Source organism: Narcine bancroftii, unplaced genomic scaffold (genome assembly GCF_036971445.1).
Source record: "Narcine bancroftii isolate sNarBan1 unplaced genomic scaffold, sNarBan1.hap1 Scaffold_193, whole genome shotgun sequence".
NCBI classification, from domain to species: domain Eukaryota; kingdom Metazoa; phylum Chordata; class Chondrichthyes; order Torpediniformes; family Narcinidae; genus Narcine; species Narcine bancroftii.
Window position 1 is genome coordinate 68,250 of NW_027211928.1, and position 24,856 is coordinate 93,105.

The following is a 24,856-nucleotide window of genomic DNA, read 5'->3' on the forward strand; positions in this document are numbered from 1 at the left end:
CGCCCCACTTCCACCACCCACCACAGATGAGGAAGTGACTGTTGGGAAGTTCTACGCCACCTTCCTCATCCAGGATTACTTTCGGAAGTTCAGGAAGAGGAAGGAGAAGGGCATCTTTGGCCAACCGGAGATCTGCAACTCCAGCACCCTGCAGGTGATGTATCCCCAGGGGTTGGTGGGCCCCCACACAGCCTGCCCAGGGATTGGTGGATCCCCTTCCCCAGCCTGCACAAGTTTTGGTAGATATCCCCCCCCCCCCCACCGTCCAGTCTGCCCAGGGATTGGTGGATTCCCGCACCCAGCCTGCCCAGGGATTGGTGGATCCCCTTCCCCAGCCTGCACGTTTTGGTAGATACCCACCCGTCCAGTCTGCCCAGGGATTGGTGGATCCCCTTCCCCAGCCTGCACAAGTTTTGGTAGATACCCCCCCCCGTCCAGTCTGTACAGGGATTGGTGGATTCCCGCACCCAGCCTGCCCAGGGATTGGTGGATCCCCATGCCAAGCCTGCCCAGGGATTGGTAGTTCCCCCGCCCAGCCTGCCCAGGGATTGGTGGATCCCTGCGCCCAGCCTGCCCAGAAATTGGTAGATCTCCCGCCCAGTCTGCCCAGGGATTGGTGGATCCCCTGCCCAGTCTGCCCAGGGATTGGTGGATCCCCCGCCCAGCCTGCCCAGGGATTGGTGGATCCCCCGCCCAGCCTGCCCAGGGATTGGTGGATCCCCCGCCCAGCCTGCCCAGGGATTGGTGGATCCCCCGCCCAGCCTGCCCAGGGATTGGTGGATCCCCCGCCCAGCCTGCCCAGGGATTGGTGGATCCCCCGCCCAGCCTGCCCAGGGATTGGTGGATCCCCCGCCCAGCCTGCCCAGGGATTGGTGGATCCCCCGCCCAGCCTGCCCAGGGATTGGTGGATCCCCCGCCCAGCCTGCCCAGGGATTGGTGGATCCCCCGCCCAGCCTGCCCAGGGATTGGTGGATCCCCCGCCCAGCCTGCCCAGGGATTGGTGGATACCCCCACCCAGCCTGCCCAGGGATTCGTGAATCCCCCCACCCAGCCTGCCTAGGGATTCGTGGATACCCACGCCAAGCCTGCACAGGGATTGGTGGATCCCTGCCTAGAAAATGGGGAGTGAAAGGGGAGAGAGTGAAGGGGAGGGGGAAGAGAGTGAGAGGGAGAGCGAGGAGGGGGAGAGAGAGGAGGGAGGGGGAGAGAGAGGAGGGAGGAAGAGAGAGAGGAAGGAGAGTGAGGGGGAGACAGAGAGAGGGGAGGGGATGAGGGGTGGAGGGACAGGGAGTGAGGGAGGAAGAGAGAGGAGGGAGAGAGGGGGAAGGGAGGAGGGGAGGAGAGAGGGGGAGAGCAGGGGGAGAAAGAGAGGGGAGAGGTGTTTCAGAGATGCTCCTATACCCTACCATTGGACAGAAGGGACAGGCACAGTAAGATCCCATTAAATCCCCTTCATTGTTGATCATCAGGCAGGTCTTCGGACCCTTCAAGACATTGGACCAGAGATCCGACGGGCAATATCGTGTGACCTCCTGCAGGAAGAAATGGGAGAGGAGATTCGTGTGGAAGATATTCCCTCACTGGTCAGTCCCACCTCAGGGAGTGTGACTGGACGGTGCGGAGGGAGCTTCACTCTGTGTCCCACCCCCCCCCCCCCCACCAAGGAGAGTGTGTGTCGGGACGGTGTGGGGAAAGTGCCCAACTGCCTGTGGGTAGTGACGCTGACACTCTCTCCTTCTCCAGGGCTTGGAGAGACGGTGTTCCTGGACCTCAGCCGTCTCTGTCCGTTCAGTCACCAGCGGCAGGGATTCTGCCTCCGGATCCATCGCAGATGGCTCAGCCCTCCCGGAACCTGGCTGCCGGTGGGAGGAGGGTCTAGCGAGCCCCGGCAGGTCAGTCCCGACCCCTCGATCTTTGGGGATGGGCGTCTGGCTCGGGGTGGAGGGGAAGGTTGGAGAGCAGTGGCTCTTGACATTCACCATACCCCCTTTTCCTGGGTCCAGGGGAGGCATCGAGGTCCTGCCGAAGGCACTGTCGTCTCCACCGGCAGAGGAGTTCCTCGAGGACCACTTGTCGGGCGAGCAAGGATACTACAGCCGGGAGGAGGACAATGAGAGCGAGGCGTCGGGAGGGAGGTCAGAGCACAATTCTGTTGTCAGCATATCCCTCCGCCCCCTCCCTTCTTACCGTCCCCTCCATCCATCCTCACCATCCTCTCCCTCATCACCGTCCCCTCCCTCCCTCCTCACAATCCCCTCCCTCCCTCCTCACTGTCCTGTCCCTCCCTCCTCACAATCACCTCCCTCCCTCCTCACAATCACCTCCCTCCCTCCTCAGTCCCCTCCCACATCACCATCCCCTATGCCCTCATCGTCCTCTCCCTCCTCCTCGTCCCTCTCTCCATTCAGCCCAATTTCACCGTCCTAGCCCGAGCCGCCACAGTGGGATCTGTCACTGACAGGCCAGGGACCGGCGTCCGCTGAAATTGACTAGCGCCACCAAAGCTAAACCCGCCCATGACTTGGGTGGGGGGAAGTTGAGAACTCCGTAGACAGGGGAGTGGGTGAATGCCGGGGAAGATCCCGCAACTGATCGAGACTCTCCACACACACTCCCTCAGACCGGCTGATCCAGGAGAGCGGGAGATGGGGGCCAGAGCTAACGGCCGCCGGCAGGAGGCACCCAGGACGCAGGCAGAAAGCCGACAATCTCCCCGGAGGCGACTGCTCCCTCCGACCCCGGCAGGTAGGTTTGGTGGTCCCTGCCAGGGACCTTGCTTCCTCCGTGGACTCCCTACCTGTTCCTGCAGACATCAATAGACAGAAATGCTGGAGAGTCTCAGCCGGTCTCACGGGAGAGAAAGAATCAGGATTTACTGTCCTGAAGAAGTCGCTGTTTTTGCGGCAGCTTCACAGGGCAAACATTGTTGGTCTCTGGCTTTACCTTACTCTTAATTTAGTCTATGTGTGGTCTGAGTCCAGCGTGTTCTTTGAATGAAGTGATAGGAGAAAGTATTCGGTTCAACAGTCAATTTATTACACAGCACAAGAATAAAACTTTACAGAGCTCTGGGTCAGTCGTTAGTTCATAGGTCACCTGCACAGTGAGCTACTCCCCAAGACTGACCCCTATTGTCCAGTTGGCTCAGTTTATATAGATCAACCTTATCATACAGAACAAAAGTTGGCTTCCTTTGCTAGATCTTTTTGCATAAGTGTTATCACAAGTCATTTCCTGTTTTGCAGATATCTGGGGTGTAGCACTCCCATCTTAATCCTCCAGGCCAGACTATCCTGTTGTTTTGATCAGAAATTAATTCATCCCCAGATATTTCTAATCACCATTCTGTTCCTGTCTGGCCAATTTCTGCTCTTCTCTTTAACACCTCCTCATGCCTTAATCTTCCTCCTAGACTGGTTTTTCATTCCCTTTGTTTCTTGCAGGCCATTCTTTGTTCTGGTCTGGCCTGTGTCTCCTGTGCTACTCACCACCTCCTTCAGTGCATTCCTCCTAAATCGTTTTATGCATTTCCTCTCCCTGTATTTTGGAAGCAGACAATTTTGCTCAGCCAACTTTGTTCCATGCTGTGATTGCCACTTAATCACATTCCTCTTTTCCCCTGAACCATGCAGTAAATATACACTTATTAATTAATCATTTCTTTCATAATGTTTTAACCCCTAGATTCCAACAGTCCCCCTTTTGGTCTCATGAAAATGAGACCAACCACCTGTTACCTTATTAGACCGAGACCTCAGGAGTTATTGCAAGGGCCGGCATGGCATCTCTGACCTCTTGTAGTCACTATTAACTTTGGCTTGGCTTCGCGGACGAAGATTTATGGAGGGGGTAACAGTCCACGTCAGCTGCAGGCTCGTTTGTGGCTGACCAGTCCGATGCGGGACAGGCAGACACGGTTGCAGCGGCTGCAGGGGAAGATTGGTTGGTTGGGGTTGGGTGTTGGGTTTTTCCTCCTTTGCCTTTTGTCAGTGAGGTGGGCTCTGAGGTCTTCTTCAAAGGAGGTTGCTGCCCGCCAAATTGTGAGGCGCCAAGATGCACGGTTTGAGGCGATATCAGCCCACTGGTCAAAGAGATTTCTTTAGGCAGTCCTTGTACCTTTTCTTTGGTGCACCTCTGTCACGGTGGCCAGTGGAGAGCTCGCCATATAACACGATCTTGGGAAGGCGATGGTCCTCCATTCTGGAGACGTGACCCACCCAGCGCAGCTGGATCTTCAGCAGCGTGGACTCGATGCTGTCGACCTCTGCCATCTCGAGTACTTCGACGTTAGGGATGAAAGCGCTCTAATGGATGTTGAGGATGGAGCGGAGACAACGCTGGTGTAAGCGTTCTAGGAGCCGTAAGTGATGCCGGTAGAGGACCCATGATTCGGAGCCGAACAGGAGTGTGGGTATGACAACGGCTCTGTATATGCTTATCTTTGTGAGGTTTTTCAGTTGGTTGTTTTTCCAGACTCTTTTGTGTAGTCTTCCAAAGGCGCTATTTGCCTTGGCGAGTCTGTTGTCTATCTCATTGTCGATCCTTGCATCTGATGAAATGGTGCAGCCGAGATAGGTAAACTGGTTGACCGTTTTGAGTTTTGTGTGCCCGATGGAGATGTGGGGGGGCTGGTAGTCATGGTGGGGAGCTGGCTGATGGAGGACCTCAGTTTTCTTCAGGCTGACTTCCAGGCCAAACATTTTGGCAGTTTCCGCAAAGCAGGACGTCAAGCGCTGAAGAGCTGGCTCTGAATGGGCAACTAAAGCGGCATACTATACTCTTGGGACAAATACATGCCTTGGGGTCTGGGGTTGTCTTTCTGTGACAACGCTCGTTGAATCAGGCACTGGAGGCAGGGAAAGATGCACGGGATCAGGACCAACGCCAACACCACAACTCCAGCAACTAGCACTGCAGTCTGTATCCATCCCCAGGCTCCAGAGAACAAATTTCCCAGCCATGAGCTGCCCCTGGGTCGCCAGGTCAGAACCGGGATATGAGCTAATTTGCGAATGCCAGATGAAATATCCTTTACTGATTGCCCATTGTCATCGATTTTTAAACAATAATTAGTGAGATTCAATTTCCCACACACTCCCCCTTCCGTGGCTAACAAGTAGTCTAAAGCTAAGCGGTTCTGAAACACCGTGGCCCTAATCTGTTGTTGCTCTTCTGCCAACAGATCAAGGGCTGTGGCGGTGTCATTGGTGATAATTTCGAAAATAGCTTGTAAACGAATCAGACGGTTTAACATGTAAATTGGGGTTCGATATCCCCAGGACCCATCCTGGGCCCAAGTGGCAGGTCCATAATAAGAAATAATGCGCTCTGGAGGCCAGTCCTCTCCCCACTCACCGATCTTTAAATCCCTCTTCTGGCGGAGCCCCTGATATACACGCGCTGCTAACTGATGGGAGTCATTCTGTGGTAACAGCACAAATTGTGGTTGAATGATACCTATACAGCACGTTCCCCTCCAGTCTGGCTCCAAAAAAGTGTAAGCCGTATTCCCACAAATCCAATATAAACCCTCTGGGGCAAATCCGTGTGGATAGGTATGAGCCCAAAATTGTCTGAGTGAGGGAACCCCTTCATATGGATTAACGCCCGTGCAATTCCATACCACTTTCCCACGGGAGTTATCTGTTATAGGTCTGCAATGTGTTACCTTCTGTGGGGACAGGAACCACCAGGGTCGCTGAGGATGCCATCGAGGGAACTTCCCCAAGATTTTAACCCTTGTGCACCTCGAATCTCCTTAAAAATGCTTGCCTTGCTCCTTCCTGATACATTCCTCTCCTAATGGGTGATTAGCTAGATGCCATGTCTGGCGGGGGCGCGTCTCATCTGCCGATCCGTGAAAACTCATCAACTCCCACACTTCCAGGGGCTCCCCGCTCCATGGCCATAATCCATCTCTTGTGGGTCCGCCACATACCCAACAGTTTTTAACCCCCAAGAGTTCTGCCGTAGTTTGGCAAAGGTCTACCCATCTATTGTCACCTACTCTGTGAGTGGCAGCCTGGCGTTTAGCATTGGCATAGATATCCCCCTTATCTCTGTCCCATACGTATGGTTGTTTTCCCTTTTGCCACATGGGTTCCCACTGTATCCTCTGAATGGGAATTGAGCCCCCTTTCTCCTTATCTTGGTCTCCCTCCGGGGCACAAAACCATGTTACTCCTTGGGGACAGCGGTCTCGATTTGGCGTGAACTGTAAAGATCCCTTATTGAATTTAACATCATACACTTGTCCATTATGCACACACTTACGTCCCGTGTGAGTCCCCACACAGTGTTCAGGAAAGTTAGTCCAATCAGCAAAGTACTGTTCTTTTTCGTTGTGCGACCCCCAGGCCGAGTGCACACACTTTGTACAGTGGTTTTCTACTGCAGCCCCTTCAAGGGCTCGGAATACCAGTACCCATAGTCCCCACATAGTATTCATCCCAGCTCCTTTCATTGTTTTGATGCCAATAAATTGATTATGCCGTCAACCACTGATACACAGTCACCGTAGCCCAATAGTCTCTTTAAAAAGGGACGTTAAGTGTTCTTAGTCCGTGGTTGCTTCACAGGTTCTCAGTCACCTCCGTTCGAATCTGTTCCAGTGTCCGTGTTGGTGGGTCCGTTGCTGCACACTGACTCCAATGATACCACGTCTCGCCTTTTCCTTGTAGTCGAACCGCGTGGGACGTCCTCTCCACCACTCTGTAGGGTCCTGTCCACCTGGGCTCCGACCACTTTCTTTTGATGACCTTTAGCAGAACCCACTCCGCGACTGAAGGTATCGGTGTTTCCCCTTCTCTGTTGTGACTTGTGACCTGTTGTGAAAAATCTGACACCAGAGCCGTTAGTTTATCATAATAAAGCTTGCATCCCATTGAACTTACCTCATTCTTCGTAGTCTGAATTCCGGCTCCTGGTCCTGGAAACTGGTGCCCTGTTTGTAGTTCATATGGAGTAAATCCTGTCACAGAACTTACCAAACTCCTTATTGACATTAATGCCAGGGGCAACGCATCCACCCTATTTAGTTTGGTCCGTGCCTGTACTTTCCCGATCTTACCTTTTATTGTTTGGTTCATCCTCTCCACTTTCCCTTGGGATTGCGGATGGTACACCGTTCCAAAGGCATGTTTCAATCCCAACATTGCTTCTACCTCCTGTAGATCGTTATTTTTAAAATGACTTCCATTATCGGACCTAATTTTTCTAGGAAATCCGTGTCTCGGAATATACTGGTTGATCAGGAATTTACATACCGTCCTTGCATCTTCTCTTTTGGCAGGGATTGCCTCCGGCCACCCTGTGAACACATCTACTGCTACTAAGAGGTATCGATAGCCACTTACCCTCTCAATCATGTCCGTATAATCAAGTACGATTTCCTGCCCTGGAACTTAGGTAGCGGGAACTGACCTTCATGTAGCTTTACAGATGCCTTTACATTGAAAGTTATACATACCTCACACTCTCTAATATGGTTCTCCACCATCGCCGGCAGGAAGGGGTGCCACCAATGTATCGAGTACCTTATCATCTGCTTCTTTCCACAGTGTGTTAGCCCATGCGCCTCCTCGAGGAGGGGTTTCATGAGTCCAGATGGTAAAACTGGCCTCCCGTCTATCGATCTCCATAATCCTTGATCCTCGGTTGTCCCCCTTTCCTCCCATATCATCCTTTCTTGAGGTGATGCCTTTGCTTGTTCCTGTACTATTACTTCTACCCTACACGGTGGTAATAAGTCATGTGCTGTTCTGTCTGCCTGTATCATAATAAACTGAGGGCTGTATCCTGCTGCCCTTTTAGCGGCCATGTCCGCTTCCTGATTTCCCCGAGCCACCATCGTATCTGTTCTATCATGTCCTTTACATTTAAGAACTGCTAATGCCCTTGGTTTCAGGAGGGCCTCCGCCAGTTTCCTAACGTCCTTCTCGTGTTTAATTGGGGTCATTGCTGCTGTTAAAAACCCACTTCTAATCCATTGACTAAGTTCAACCTGTATTGTCCCTACCACATATGCCGTCTGTATATATATTGACCTCCTTCCCTTCTGCCCATTCTAATGCTGCTATCATTCCCTGTAGTTCTGCGAGTTGTGCTGACTCCTTTCCTCACTGTCCCTGTAATGATTTCTTCAAATCCTCCTGTAGTTTTTCGTACCACCGCATAGGCAGCTTTCAATCCATCTATGGGGTGTCTGTAACAACACCCATCTGTAAACAAGGTTTCATCTGGTTCTCTTAAGGGTGTAGCCTGTAAGTCAGGTCTTATTTTAATATCATTTACTACCCTCTTCTCACAACAGTGTGGTTCTCCCTCTCCCATATTGTCTGCCATGTTAATGCCTTCATGGGTAAACGTAACATTTGGAGCATTCAGGATCTTTTCTAGTCTCGTCTGCCTTAGCGAAGTCATTGTAAATGCAGTCGAGCTCACAAATGCTACAATACTATGTGTTGTTAATACCGTCAGGCCATGTCCCATTACTATGTGTGCCACCTTTTGTAAAATCTTTGCTACTCCCGCTGCATGTCTCGTACATGGTGGGTGTCTGTCTTCCGTCGGGTCTAGTGTGATACTCACATACATGAGCACACATCTTCCACCCCCTTTTTTCTGAAAAAGAACACCATCAATTGTGTGTGCTTTTTCAGAAACATCCAAAAAGAAAGGTAGTTTATAATTTGGAATCGCCAAATCTATAGCTGTTGTAAGCGCTTGCTTCAATAGAATAAAACTCATCTCAGCCTGTGCAGTCCAATCAAGTGTAGCTCCCAGATTCCTCATCCCCTGCTCATTCACCAAAGTTCGCAGTGGATGTGTCAACTCACCATACAATGGGATAAACTGCCTACTATAACCTGACAAACCCAAAAACGAAAGCATTTCCTTAACTGTCTTTAGTTTTGGATGATGTAGTATCGCTGTTCGATGTGCAGGGGAAATCCCTGTGCCTTTCGCTGAGACCATTCTCCCTAAAAAGGTGACCACCTGTCTGCAGCATTGCAGCTTTGAGCTAGAGACTTTAAAGCCTGCCTTGAACAGCTGCACTAGCAGGAGACAGGTGGCCTCCAAACAGGAAGTATGATCAGGTGCTGCTAATAGGATGTCATCTACATACTGGATCAGAACTACCCCACCTGGCAGTGCTAGCCCCCCCCAACTGTTCTTTCAACACCTGATTGAAAATCCCTGGAGATAAGATAAAGCCCTGCAGAAGCCTAGTATACCGCAACTTTCTACCTCTATACGTGAACGAAAACACATCTCTTAATGGTTCTGCCAGCGGCAAGCAAAAGAAAGCATTCGCTAAATCTATGCAAGAGAACCACTTGTGGTTAGGGGTTAAAGCAGTCATGGCAGTATATGGGTTTGGTACTGGAACTGTGGGTGTTCTCACAATACCATTGATGCGCCTTAAGTCATGGGCCATCCGATATTTGCCCGTGTCTTGTTTAGGAACAGGTAAGAAGGGTGTATTCCAACTAGAACACGAATGTTCCAACACCCCTGAATACATAAGGCCATCAATGGTATCTGCCAAACCTTACTAAGCTTCAGGTTTGTGGGGATACTGCATCTGCCAAATTGGGGTGTAATCTGACAGTTCGAAGGTTATGGGATCAACCTGCTGACAAAAACCCATATCTGCTAATCCCACTGACCACAGGTTCTCAGGGAGAGAATCTAGCATAGGGGCCGAGTCGGGGTGATCCATCTTCTCTCTACCATGAAAGCGTTCAATCTGTCTATGCTCAAGGAGGACTTGATCATATGTTGGAGACAAAATTCTGTATGCCTGACCAGATGAGGAGAACTGCACTGTCGGTATTTGGGTGTCAGACCAGTCACTAAGGGACATCAAGTTCCGACACATCAGTCCCAAATCTTTTGCCTGGTGAGTAGTGCCAATTGCAAGGGTGACATGAGGAATGGCCTCATCTGCCATCTCATACCATTCCAGCTGTTCAGATGTCAGTGCCACCGTAGCGACCACTCCCTCCTTTCCTACCACTATGTAGTCCGAATTAATTTCCCATAGCATGCCCTCTACCTCTTCATAAAAGGCATGCTGATACATTTCATCCCCATCCCTATCGTAAAAGAGGGTCATATGGGGGGGGTCCGAGGGAGGGGTATACGGGTGTAACGTCTGGATCCACGGCTTCCATTGATTATAAAGCTTTAGCAGCCCTCCCTTCTATGGGTCCTCTGGTTGCAACAGCCCCCAGTAAATGTCAGCCCATTGTCCCTCAGACGCGGATCCTCCAGCTGCCGCCAACAACATCTGAGAACCGGAATGAAGTGTAGTTACTGAACAGTTCATAGAATATCCATTTGGAAAGGTGACCTCTATTCCGCTGGGTCCACAAAGGATCGATGCTCCGCACCTGACCAACAGGTCTCTGCCCAAGAGATTGGTAGGGCACCTGGCTGACAAAATGTATTGATGAGTAAAAGTCTGTCCCGCCACAGAAGTGACTAGTGGTGTAGAAAACGGCAGATTTTCTGGTGTACCCGAGAACCCTATCAGCTGGACGCAAGAGTATGATGTTTTATCTTGAAACTCAGCGCCAGTGAGTGTTGAAAATCTGGCTCCCGTATCCACTAAAAAGGATACTTCCATGTCCATTACTTTAATCTGCAGGAAAGGGTCTGCCAACCTAGCCTGCTCGTGGGTGCTCGGGCTCCATCACTGTGGGCAATATTGCTCCTCCTCTGTCAGCAAAGGGAATTGTCTCTTCGGAGCTAGAGCCGCATAGGGTGCCTTATGTACCGGGGGTGGCACTGACGATCTCTGGGGCTGGACCCAATGCTCATTTTGTGGTGGTCCCAGTGTCCCAGTGTCCTGAGGACCCCGAACTAGGGGGCAGTCTCTCTTCCAGTGTCCTGGCTGACCGCATACAAAACATACGGCTGGCTGCATTCGTGGAGCACCCCGACCTCTCCCTCTTACTCGGAATCCCCCAATTGGACCTCCCGTTCTGCCCACATAGGTGGGACCCGGTGCCCAATATGGGGCCGGGTGCCAACTCATATTATTCCCTTGTGGTGGCTGCGGTGGCTGCTGAATCATCTGGTTCGCACCCTTTGAGGAAATCTTTTTTGCCTCATTCGCCTTTTTCCTAGCCTCTTCCAATTGAAGCTTAAGGAGTTGCACTTGTGCCGACTCCGTAGTTTGTTTGTCCTCCTTTTGCTTAGCCCTGTAACGTTTCATGTGATGGGTCAAATGTTTTTCCCATTGCTCACTCGAGCAGCCAGGAATATCAGGGTTATTCTCTAATGCCTCCCTAACTACAGCTGGCAGTCCACTCATTACTGCAGCCCTAAAGAGTGTAGTCTGCAAGGGATCTGTGGCTGGGTGTACTCCTGCTTTATCCATCCAACTCTCCTTACACTGACTCAAAAAAGTCGAGATCTCCTCATCCTCCTTTATGGAAAAGGTCAGGGACTGCATGACACCAGGTGGGAACGGGGAACTTATCTCTCATTGCCCCTCCTACTGCCGTAGCATGGTTGGCAAATGGCTCGGCATCGAGGCACCTTGTGATTCCTGCGATCATTTCTACCTGCTGTATCTCCCATAGCCCAAGCTGTTTACCCAATAATGCTCTCCAATCCCCTATGGCTATCTTATGTCCCATCGTATATTGGCAGAACTTTCCCATCCACGCTCCACCTCCCTCAGTCGGAGGTGGCATTTTGTCCAAAATACAATTCATGTCGGTGAATGAGAAGGGTTGATACCTTTCCCCAATTTGCGGACCCTCATAAATTAGCGGCATCTGTCTATACCTTTCTGGAAGCTGTACTTCCTCCCTGTCCCGCAACGCATATCCCAAAGGGGAGCGAGGGTTATCCTGACTCTGTCTTCTGTGTGTGATCATGCTTCCCCTGATTGTGACTGGCTGTTCATTCTCAACACTCACACTAGCTAGATCAGTATCCTCGTTCTGCTCTCTCTCCTGTTCCCATCTGACACTCGCTGGGTCATTTCCCTTCCTTTTCTCCTCTTGTCCCAGCTCTCTCTCATCTGTATTTCCCAAGCCCCTACTATTTTTCCTTACTGCACATATATCGTTCTGTACTTCGTGCACCCACTCTTTTGTTTCCTCCACTCTCTCCTGCAAAACTCTCTTCAGTCTCTCCTTCGCCTCATGTAGTTCTGGACCTGTTAACTCAGTGACATTCACTATTCCCTCACTTATCTGCATCGCTGGCATTTGGGGAATGGGATAAGGTGGTGGCAATGTCTCCGGTAACTGGATATAACGGGGCTGACGGCTTAACCTCCCCCGTATTCTCCTTAGTGATATGGGATCCCTTTTTAATATCATGTTGAAGGTTCGCTTCCACAGCCATGCAAGCCAATGTCATAATGTGTAAATCTGCCCTTCTCTGTTCCTTCACTTCTTTCTGTTGTTTTTTTTTAAATTTTTTAAAATATTTTATTTTTCACACCATAAATCACATTAGCCATGATACACACTTTTTCTTTTTCACACATATACAGTGACATTTTCTCCCCCCCCCCCCTCCTCCCAACCCACCCACCCCTCCCATCCATTTAAGGTATACAATCTAGGTTACATTAAACCAGTCAGGCAATGTTGTCACTCAACAAAAATACACCAGAAATTCTACTGAGTCCATTCTTTTCTTTCCTTCTCCTTCCATCAACTTAAGTAATGATTGTCCCCAGTAGGTTTTCGCTATTGTATTTAATGTAAGGCTCCCATATTTGTTCGAATATTTCAATATTATTTCTTAAACTATATGTAATTTTTTCTAATGGAATACATTTATTCATTTCTATATACCATTGTTGTATTTTCAGATTATCTTCCAATTTCCAGGTTGACATAATACATTTTTTTGCTACGGCTAGAGCTATCTTAACAAATCTTTTTTGTGCATCCTCCAAATCAATTCCAAATTCTTTGTTTTTTATGTTACTTATGTAAGGTAAAACATCATGAGATGGGAATGTGCAGGGCTGTAACAAGATGTGAATGCATCCTTGTACTTACAAGATAAGAGAGACATTGATGGATTGAGAGGCAGGAAGCTAGCAGGGAAAGGATAGCAACAGTTTTAGTCATTGGACAAGTAATGATATGATGATGTTCTAAGCACATATCCAAGGGTATAAAAAATCACCATTTTGCTGATAACGGCAGAATGCATTCTCCGACTAACATGGTTAGTCGCAAGTGTTACAATCCGGTAATAAAGAACAAAGAACCCTGATTTCGACTCAGTCTGGTGTTTGTCTCACTCATTCATGAACAAAGCAGACCTAACACTTAGGAGAAAGATCTCTGGATTCTTTGGTATATTGTTTTCTGTTATTTTATTTAATATCTGATTGAGATCTTCCCAAAATTTTTCTACTTTCTCACATGTCCAGATTGCATGAATTGTTGTTCCCATTTCTTTTTTACATCGAAAACATCTATCAGATACTGTTGGGTCCCATTTATTTAACTTTTGAGGTGTAATGTATAGTCTGTGTATCCAGTTATATTGTATCATACGTAGCCTCGTATTTATTGTATTTCTCATCGTTCCAGAACATAATTTCTCCCATGTTTCCTTTTTTATCTTTATATTTAAATCTTGTTCCCATTTTTGTTTAGTTTTACCTTTTTTTTCCTCAATCTCCTTTTCTTGCAGTTTAATATACATATTTGTTATAAATCTTTTGATTAACATTGTATCTATAATCACATATTCAAGGTTACTTCCCTCTGGCAAACTCAAACTGCTTCCTAATTTATCCTTCAAGTAGGATCTCAATTGGTAATATGCCAGCGCTGTATCTCCAGTTATATTGTACTTAACTCTCATTTGTTCAAAGGATAAGAATCTACTTCCTGAAAAACAATTTTCTATTCTTTTAATCCCTTTTTTTTCCCATTCTCTAAAGGAAAGGTTATCTATTGTAAAAGGGAGTAACTTATTTTGCGTCAATATTAGTTTTGGTAATTGATAATTTGTTTTATTTCTTTCTACATGAATCTTCTTCCAAATATTGAGGAGATGATGTAATACTGGAGAACTTCTATGTTGTACCAATTTTTCATCCCATTTATATAATATGTGTTCAGGTATCTTTTCCCCTATTTTATCTAATTCTAATCTCGTCCAGTCTGGTTTTTCCCTTGTTTGATAAAAATCTGATAGGTATCTTAATTGTGCGGCTCTATAATAATTTTTAAAGTTTGGCAGTTGTAAGCCTCCTTGTTAATACCATTCTGTTAATTTATCTAGTGCTATCCTCGGTTTCCCCCCTCTCCGTAGAAATTTCCTTATTATTTTCTTTAACTTCTTGAAGAATTTTTCTGTCAGTTGTATTGGCAATGCCTGAAATAAGTATAATATCCTTGGAAAAATGTTCATTTTAATACAGTTTATCCTTCCTATTAGTGTTAGTGGTAAATCTTTCCAATGCTCTAAATCGTCCTGTAATTTTTTCATTAGTGGATAATAATTGAGTTTATATAGTTGGCTGAGATTTTTGTTTATTTGTACACCTAGGTATCTTATTGCCTGCATTTGCCATCTAAATGGAGATTCCTTCTTAAATTTTGAGAAATCCGCATTATTCATAGGCATTGCTTCACTTTTATTTACGTTTATCTTGTAACCCGACACTTCTCCATATTCCTTCAATTTCTTATATAATTCTTTTATTGATAGTTCTGGTTCTGTTAAGTACACTATAACATCATCAGCAAATAGACTGATTTTATATTCCTTGTCTTTTATTTTTATTCCTTTTATATTATTATCTATTCTTATCAATTCTGCTAGTGGTTCTATAGCTAACGCAAACAATAAAGGTGATAGTGGGCATCCCTGCCGCGTTGACCTGCTTAAGTTAAATTGCTTTGATACATGTCCATTTACTGTCACTTTCGCTAACGGTCCCTTATATAATGCTTTAATCCAATTAATATACTTCTCCGGTAAACTGAATTTTTGCAATACTTTGAACAAATAATTCTATTCTACTCTGTCAAAGGCCTTCTCTGCTACTGTAGGTGCTTTATTTCCTTCTACTGCATGAATTAAGTTAATAAATTTACAAATATTGTCTGTTGTGCGTCTTTTTTTGATAAATCCAGTTTGGTCTAAGTTTACCATTTTCGGTACATGCTCTGCTAATCTGTTTGCTAATAGTTTAGCTATTATCTTATAATCTGTGTTTAGTAAAGATATTGGTCTATATGACGCTGGTGAGAGTGGATCTTTCCCTTGCTTTAGTATTACTGTAATTATTGCTGTTTTACATGAATCTGGTAAGCTTTGTGTTTCATCAATCTGGTTGATTACATCCAGGAGGGGCGGAATTAATAAGTCTTTAAATGTTTTGTAGAATTCTATTGGGAATCCATCCTCTCCTGGTGTCTTATTATTTGGTAATTTTTTTATTATCTCTTGTATTTCTACTATTCCAAATGGTTCTGTTAATTTATTTTGTTCCTCTATTTGTAGTTTTGGTAGTTCAATTTTAGTCATAAATTCATCTATTTTCCCTTCTTTCCCTTCGTTTTCAGTTCAGTATAATTGTTCATAGAATTCTCTAAAGTTTTCCTTAATTTCTTTTGGATTATATGTAATTTGTTTGTCTTTTTTCCTTGATGCCAATACCATTTTCTTAGATTGTTCTGTCTTAAGCTGCCATGCTAGGATTTTGTGCATTTTTTCACCCAGTTCATAATATTTCTGTTTTGTCTTCATTATATTCTTCTCCACCTTATATGTTTGTAGTGTTTCATATTTTATTTTTTTATCTGCCAATTCTCTTCTTTTAGTTGTATCTTCCTTCATTGCTAATTTTTTTTCTATATTTACTATTTCCCTTTCCAACTGCTCTGTTTCCTGATTATAGTCCTTCTTCATCTTGGTTACATAACTTATTATTTGCCCTCTAATGAATGCTTTCATTGCATCCCATAGTATAAACTTATCTTCCACTGATTCCGTATTTATTTCAAAATACATTTTAATTTGTTTTTCAATAAATTCTCTAAAATCCTGCCTTTTAAGTAACATGGGGTTTAATCTCCATCTATACATTCTTGGAGGGATGTTCTCTAGCTTTACTGTCAATATTAAGGTGAATGGTCTGATAGTATTCTAGCTTTATATTCTGTTTTTCTTACTCTATCTTGCATACTAGCTGATAACAAAAATAGGTCTATTCTTGAGTATGTTTTATGTCTAGCCGAGTAATATGAATATTCCTTTTCTTTTGGGTGTTGTTTCCTCCATATATCCAAAAGTTGCATTTCTTCCATTGATTTAATTATAAATTTGGTTACTTTGTTCTTTCTGTTAATTTTTTTCCCAGTTTTATCCATATTTGAATCCAAATTCAGGTTGAAATCCCCTCCTATTAATATGTTCCCTTGCGTATTAGCTACCTTCAAAAAGATATCTTGCATAAACTTTTGATCTTCTTCGTTAGGTGAATATACATTGAGTAGATTCCAAAACTCCGAATATATCTGACATTTTATCATTACATATCTCCCTGCTGGATCTATTATTTCCTCTTCTATTTTAAATGGCACATTTTTGCTAATTAATATAGCCACTCCTCTTGCTTTTGAATTATACGATGCTGCTGTTACATGTCCTACCCAATCTCTCTTTAATTTCTTGTGCTCCAATTCAGTTAAGTGTGTTTCTTGGACAAATGCTATATCAATTTTTTCTTTTTTCAGTAAATTTAGCAGTTTCTTCTTTTTAATTTGGTTATGTATTCCATTAATATTTAAAGTCATATCGTTCAACGTAGCCATTTTATACTTTGTTTATCTTCCATTTCCGATTTTCCATCATTACCTTTCCTCCTTTTCCATTTCTGTTTTCTTATTTTCAACTCTTTACAAGACAACATTCCTACAACATCCAACATTTTCCTTATTCTCCTATTTCTATCTTCTTTATCCCCAATCTCCCCTTCCCCTCCTGAGTTGTCCTTTATCCCTTGTCGGACAACCACATCTCCCCTCTCCATTTGGGTTTGCGAATTCACTCGCAAGCGTCAGCTGATTTTGCAGTGACCGCAACTCCTCCCCACCCAGCCCCCCCCAGAAAAGATTTCACTTTTCATATGTAACAAAGGTCACTCTTTTAATTCCCTCCTTATTCCCTCTATTCCATTACCTTCCCTTATTAATTCTTGTCTATACTATCTATATTTTCCTCTAAATACAGATACATTCACGTATGCACATTATACATATACACTCTTATACCTCTTTACCCACATACATATCAATCATGATCATTTTTACTCTCATTACACGTCTTCATCCCTCAGTCTATTTTGTAATTGTTCTGCAAATTTTCGTGCTTCTTCTGGATCCGAGAATAGTCTGTTTTGTGGTCCTGGAATAAATATTTTCAATACCGCTGGATGCTTTAGTATAAATTTATACCCTTTCTTCCATAAAATCGCCTTTGCTGTATTGAACTCTTTTCTCTTCTTTAGGAGTTCAAAACTTATATCTGGATAAATGAAGATTTTTTGCCCTTTGTACTCCAGTGGCTTGTTGCCCTCTCTTACTTTTTCCATTGTCTTCTCCAGTACCTTTTCTCTTGTAGTATATCTTAGGAATTTTACTAAAATAGATCTTGGTTTTTGTTGTGGTTGTGGTTTAAAGGCCAATGCTCTATGTGCCCTTTCTATTTCCATTTCTTGCTGTAGTTCTGGACATCCTAGGATCCTAGGGATCCAATCTTTTATAAACTCTCTCATATTCTTGCCTTCTTCATCTTCCTTAAGGCCCACTATCTTTATGTTATTTCTTCTGTTATAATTTTCCATTATATCTATTTTCTGAGCTAACAGTTCTTGTGTCTCTATAACTTTTTTATTAGATTCCTCTAATTTCTTTTTGAAGTCCTCTACCTCCATTTCTACTGCTACTGCCCGCTCTTCCATCTTGTCCATTTTCTTTCCCATTTCTGTTAAGGTCATATCTATTTTATTCATTTTCTCTTCTGTGTTGTTTATTCTTCTTCTTAAATCATTAAATTCCTGTGTTTGCCATTCTTTAAATGACTCCATGTATTCTTTAATAAGAGGAAGTATACCCTTTATCTTGCCTTTCCCTTCTTCTATTTCACTGTACTCTTCCTCTTCTTCTTCCTCTGGGTTGGCCATCTGTTGTTTCTTTGTTGCCCTTTTCTTCTCTTCTTTCTTGTTTTCATTGTCTTCTGTGTTCTCTTCTTGCTGCAGGTGTTCTGCAGCTGTCGTTGCCGGCTGTGGAGATCGACTCCCCAGCTGCTCACCCCTCCCGTCGGTGTGTTTTTTTTCATGCGCACCGCGCACTTTTACTCGGCTCAGCGAGCCATTTTTGTAGTCCAATTTCTTTCTTTTTCAATCTTTTTATTATTATTATAATTTATAAACGCATACAGTTCAAAGAGATATTAAAAAAATACATAGTAAGTAATGAATTAATACAGAGATATTAAACAATAATATTACAGAATAAAAATATATCATAAAAAATTTCTACCGACCTGAGGGAGCGGGTTTCTCTCTCCACCGCGGGCCTCTTTGAACAGGTAAGGCCTTCTCCTTCTTCCTCCGTTGTCTTCTCTTCCTCTCTTCTTATCGTTGATTTCGATTTTTCTTTTTTTGTCGCCATCTTCTTTCCACCTTTATACTCATTTTTCTTTAACTTTATTTCTGTGCCTTTGTGTTTTCCTTTGTTTTTTCCGACTTTTCTGGAGAGGGCTGGAGTTCACCGTCCAGCCACTACTCCATCACGTGACTCCCCTCCTTCTTTCTGTTGTTTAAGCCTTCTTCTATTCCATATAGATCCTTGTCCCTTTGCCTCATGTTCCTGTACCTCCTTGGCTGCTTCCCTCTCTGCTTCTCCTAAGTACAGTACCAGCTGGAATTTTTCAAACCCTCGCGGTACCTTCCCCTGACTCTGCAGCTCTTTCCATATCTGTTTGTACCGTGCCATAGCCTGTACCTCCTCTCCCTTCGGTAATCCTCCCAGTAATTGATTCCTTGTTTTTTCCCACTGTCGGTTTACAGATGGGGGAACTCCTCTGTCTTCCCCGAGCTCTTGCCCTACATCCCTATTTACTTCTTCCATCTCTGTTCTGATTTTTAACCCTTTAGACTTCGTACTTCACTGGGTCTACTTCGATCCTTCCCACGTTATTATAAACACCAGCGGCACACTGTACACAATCCTTAAACAAATACTTATTATAAACTATTATGATACACTACACGATTCTTAAACAGATACTTATACACTGTAGAAACAAATAACTATCACAATACACCTTATTCTAATTGGCCAAGTGTCTAAACCTATCTCTCGAGATCGCTACGAGGGGACTCCAACCCCGTTCTACTAGGGGGACTCTCACCCCCTTTTTTTCTACAGGGGACTCCAACCCCGTTCTACTAGGGGGACTCCAACCCCCTTTTTTCTACAGGGGACTCCAACCCCGTTCTACTAGGGGGACTCCAACCCCCTTTTGTTTTATTCTTTGGCTTTAACTAGGGCTTTTGCAGAGTAGTGACAACACACAATTTTATCGTTGCCAATAGCAGAACTTCGTTTAAACAGGCGTCTGCTTACCTCCCTTTGTAGAATGGTTACTTGTTGTTATCACCACACCACAATCGACCGGTGTTTCATATCTTTTTCTTCCGTCACTTCTCCATCTTCATCACGTCGGGGTCACCAAATTGTCGGACTCTGGCTTTACCTTACTCTTAATTTAGTCTATGTGTAGTCCAGCGTGTTCTTTGAATGAAGTGATCGGAGAAGGTATTCGGTTCAACAGTCAATTTATTACACAGCACAAGAATAAAACTTAACAGAGCTCTCGGTCAATCGTTAGTTCATAGGTCACCTGCACAGTGAGCTACTCCCCAAGACTGACCCCTATTGTCCAGTTGGCTCAGTTTATATAGATCAACCTTATCATACAGAACAAAAGTTGTCTTCCTTTGCTAGATCTTTTTGCATAAGGGTTATCACAAGTCATCTCCTGTTTTGCAGATATCTGGGGTGTAGCGCTCCCATCTTGATCCTCCAGGCCAGACTATCCTGTTGTTTTGATCAGAAATTAATTCATCCCCAGATATTTCTAATCACCATTCTGTTCCAGTCTGGCCAATTTCTGCTCTTCTCTTTAACACCTCCTCATGCCTTAATCTTCCTCCTAGACTGGTTTTCCATTCCCTTTGTTTCTTGCAGGCCATTCTTTGTTCTGGTCTGGCCTGTGTCTCCTGTGCTACTCACCACCTCCTTCAGTTGAGCATTCCTCCTAAATTGTTTTATGCATTTCCTCTCCCTGTATTTGGGAGCAGACAATTTTGCTCAGCCAACTTTGCTCCATGCTGTGATTGCCACTTAATCACATTCCTCTTTTCCCCTGAACCATGCAGTAAATATACACTTATTAATTAATCATTTATTTCATAATGTTTTAACCCCTAGATTCCAACAACATCCATATTATAGCCATCTTACGACATTACTGTAAAAACAACAGGGCTTGGAAAGTCAGGCTGTGTCTGGGGTTCACGGATCGTTCAGGAATCTGACGCGGAGGGGAAGAAACCATCCTTGTGCTCGTCTTCAGGCTCCTGGACTTTTTCCCCGATGGGAGCAGAGTGTGAAGAGGGAGTTGGGGTGGGGGGGGGGAATCTTTGAGGATAGAGGCTGCTTTTTTAAGACCCCACCTCGTGTCGACATCCTCGATGGAGTGGAGTCTGGGGCCCGTGATGTCGCAGGGCGAGCAAACAACCCGTGGAGTTTATTCTCGCCCTGAGAGTTGGTGCCTCCATTTGAACCGGCCGGACACGCTCCCTGCGGACCTCACCTGTAGAGAGTTTACGGTGATGTGTCGAATCTCCCCCAGGCCCCTCGCAAAGTTGCGTCTGCTTTGTGATGGTTTCGACGTGGAGGCTCCAGGATGGATCCTTGGAGACGTTGACCCCCCCCCAGGAATTTCCCTCTCCTTGACTGAGCCCCTTGATGAGGAGGGGGCCCCAGTCGGGGGCTGTTCCTCTAATTTGCGGGTGGTGTCCGCACGATATTGCGGACAGACATCTCAGTTAAGAGAATGGTGGGGGTGTGGTGGACTGAAATGGCCCACTCTCTCCCCGATGGAGGGGAGGCCACAGCGGGAACGCCAGATGCAGGTGATGACCCCTGGCAGTGGGGCTTCATTTGGAAGGAACCATTTGGGGTGGTGAGGATCTCCTGTGGGCATCTGCCTGCCCTGAAGGCGAATGCTATGTCGGCTTTAATTTCCGGAGAACAGCAGACGAGCAGGGGTGTCCTGGTGAGACCTCACATGGAGCACTGTACGGTTCTGGGCGCCTTGTCTGAGGAAAGACATGCTGGACTTGGAGAGGCTTCAGAGATTGACTAGATTGTGACCAGGAATGAAAGGGTTAACATATGGAGGAACAATCAGTCAGGGCATCAAGGGTGACGGGGAGAAATCCGGGGAGTGGGGGCTGAGCAGGAGGATGGATCAGATCGGCAGGGGCAGATGATGGGCCTACCTGCTCCTTGAAGGGAGGCCAGAAGCCACAGGGCCCTACAGCAGTGAAGCGGGTCCCTTTGGCCCTTCAAGTCAGTGCCGAACCATTTTCTTTCTGTCTAGTCCCACTGGCCTGTGCCCAGCTCCCTACTTCCAGCTTATTCCACACCACCCCCACCCCCCCAACCACTCTCTGTGGGAAGACCTCCCCCCTAAATCTTTCCTCTTCACATCTGGTTTGGATCTCACCGACCCTCAGTGGGGAAAATCCGACCTACATTGACTGTCTATCCCCCTCATAATTTTTAAACACCTCGATCAAATCTCCAGGGAATAAAGTCTGAACCTGTTTAACCTTTCCCTGTAACTCAGTTCCTGAAGTCTGGGCAACATCCTAGTAAATCTTCTCTGCCCTCTTTCTATCTTATTGGTATCTTTCCTGTTGTTCGATGACCAAAACTGCACACAATTCTTCAAATTTGGCCTTACCAATGTCTTGTACAACTTTTCCATCACATCCCAACTCCTGGACTCAATACTTTGATTTCTGAAGGCCAATGTGCTAAAAGCTCTCTTTACGACCCCGTCCACCTGTGATGCCACTTTCAGGGAATCACGTCTCTGTATTCCTGGATCCCTCTGTTCTACCGCACTCCTCAGTTCCTGTCCGTTCACCTTGTACGTCTTTTCTTGGTTTGTCCTTTCAAAAACTAACTTCCTTGCTCACTGTCTCACAGGTCGAAAGCCACACTTGAGAATCCAGTGTCTGTCCCGTCAGGACAGCAAAGAAGACATCCCAATCCCTGGAACATATCAACATTGTCCCGTGTCACGACAGGTAGCAGAGCAATCTCAGTGTGACAACTTTATCTGGGGAGAGAGTGGGGCAGTGTGATCAGTGTCGGGATCAACACGGGGCTGTGGGGAGAGAGCGGGGCAGTGGGATCAGTGTGGGGGCTGATACAGGGTTGTGGGGAGAGAGCGAGGAAGTGGGATCAGTATGGGGACTGACACAGGGCCGTGGGGAGTGAGTGAGGCAGTGGGATCAGTATCGGGATCGACATGGGGCTGTGGGGAGAGAGCGGGGCAGTGGGATCAGGGTGGGGACTGAAATGGGGCTGTGGGGAGAGAGCTGGGCCATGGGATCAGTGTGGGGGCTGTGGGGGAAAAAGCAGGGCAACGGGATCAGGATAGGGACCGAAATGGGGCTGTGGGGAGAGAGCAGGTCAATGGGATCAGGGTTGGGACTGAAATGGGGCTGTGGGGAGAGAGTGGAGCAGTGGAATCAGTGTGGGGGCTGTGGGGAGAGAGCGGGGCAGTGGGGTCAGTGTGGGGGCTGTGGGGAGAGCGGGGCAGTGGGGTCAGTGTGGGGGCTGTGGGGAGAGTGGGGCAGTGGGATCAGTGTTGGGAGCTAAGGGTGGAAAGGGCAGTGGGATCAGGGTGGGGACTGAAATGGGGCTGTGGGGAGAGAGCAGGGCAGTGGAATCAGTGTGGGGGCTGTGAGGACAGAATGGGGCAGTGGGATCAGTGTTCCAGCCCAAACCCCTACCCCTGCTGACAATCCCCCCATCCCCACATAGGGCCACCGTGGAGGGGGCTTTGTGGGATCGGCCTGTTCCTGGGCCACTGCTCCGCGCCACAACAGGGGGAGACTGCTCTACGCCCCCCTGATCCTGGTGGAACCTGAGGAGGCTCGGAGAGAGGGGTGTCGGGGGAGTGCGGACTGTCTGGTGGAGGCGGTGAGTGGATGGCAACCTCTCCTTGTCTTCCCCTCCCCCTCCCAACTCTTTCACACAACACTGCTCCCCCTCTCTCTCCTCCTTTCCCCTCCCTCCCCCCTCTACCCCACTATCCCCCTTCCTCGTCCCTCCCTTACTCTCTTCCCCTCTATCTCCTCTCTTCCCCACTCTCCTCTCTCCCTCTTCTTCCCCTTTCTCTTTCTCCTCTCCCGTACTCTCCCCTTTCCTACTTTCTCTCCCCTCCTCCTCTCTCGCTCTCTTCCCCCTCTCTCCCTTTCTCCCTCCTCCCCTTCCTTCCTCTCCCCCTCACTTCCCCTCTCTCCTCTCTCTCACCCTCCCCTTTCTCCCCCCCCCCCTCTCTCACATATCCTCTGCCCCCTCCACGCAGGTCCTGATCTCTGAGGGGCTGGAGCTATATGCGAGGGACCCGCGCTTTGTGGCGTTTGCAAAGCGGGAGATCGCTGATGCCTGCCGAATGACGGTGGAGGAGATGGAGAGCGCGGCCAGCGACCTACTGGACCGGGGACCCCAGGGGCCATGGGCAGACACCACTGGCTCGCTGCCCTGTCCAAGGGACTGGCCGGCTGCCTGCAGTGATGATGATAGCCCGCGGGGGGCGCCAGAGGACGAGCTGGGCGACGAGATGGTCTTTGTCACCACTTGCTAGTGCTCCCCACTAGCTTTTAGCTCATCCTGCCGCTACTAGCCCCTTCCCCGTTAACCTCGTCCTGCTTCCTGCTGGCCCCTTGTTCTGTTATCCCTCCCAGATGTGGATATTCAGCCCATCCTACCCTCTGCTAGCCTGTACCCCTGTCAGCCTGGCCCTGGAGGGAGAATGTTTGGCCCATCCTGCTTTCTGCTAACCCGTAGCCTTGATGCCGCACACCCATTCTTCCACTGATAGCCCATCCTTCTGATATCATGTCCCTGAGGTCAAACATTTGGCCCATCCTGACCTTAATAGCCCATTATCCTGATACCTCACCTCCGTGGGTCAACATTCTGCCTGTCCTGCACTGATAGCCTGTCCCCTAACAACCCACCACCCGAGGGTGATGGTCAGCCCATCCTCACACTGATATCCCATCCACCAATGGGCCATCCTGTTAATACTAGTCTATTTCTGTGGGGGGGAGGGAGCGATCCACTTGCACTGCCCGTGAGCCTGATCTCATTAAAGGGGGAATGTTCACCCATCCTGTGAGAAACAGAAGTACCTTCACAGAACTTGCTCGAGACAAAAATTGAGAACAAAGAACATTTATTATACAACAATGCAAAGTTGGGTACTTCCCCTTACCCTGGGAATACACACACATACTTTTATACAGTTTATTTCAGTATAGAAGTACCCTCCCCCTTACATTCTTCTGCCTCCTGGATGAGTTTGGCATTTCCTGTTTCTGCCTAGGTGCTGTTTCTGTGAACTTGGAGGACCCAGGGTATCCTGTCTGTTCCCATCATGTCATTGTCCTTATTGTCCTTATTCACAAACCTGCCTTTGTCCTTATTCACACCTTCCCGACCCTCAGGGCTTACTAAAAACTCTTATATCAGAA

General features: G+C 46.9%; 1 protein-coding gene across 1 annotated transcript in view; it reads left to right on the forward strand.

Moving 5' to 3' along the window:
* The window catches only part of LOC138750613 (voltage-dependent L-type calcium channel subunit alpha-1F-like), a 77,379-nt gene extending 52,523 nt beyond the window's left edge, over positions 1-24,856 (forward strand). Inside the window, 7 exon segments of the mRNA XM_069912723.1 lie at positions 27-154; positions 1,470-1,583; positions 1,744-2,135; positions 2,621-2,745; positions 22,296-22,396; positions 23,139-23,297; positions 23,686-24,856. Of these exon segments, the coding sequence (XP_069768824.1) occupies positions 27-154; positions 1,470-1,583; positions 1,744-2,135; positions 2,621-2,745; positions 22,296-22,396; positions 23,139-23,297; positions 23,686-23,964 (1,298 nt within the window). The 3' untranslated portion in view covers positions 23,965-24,856.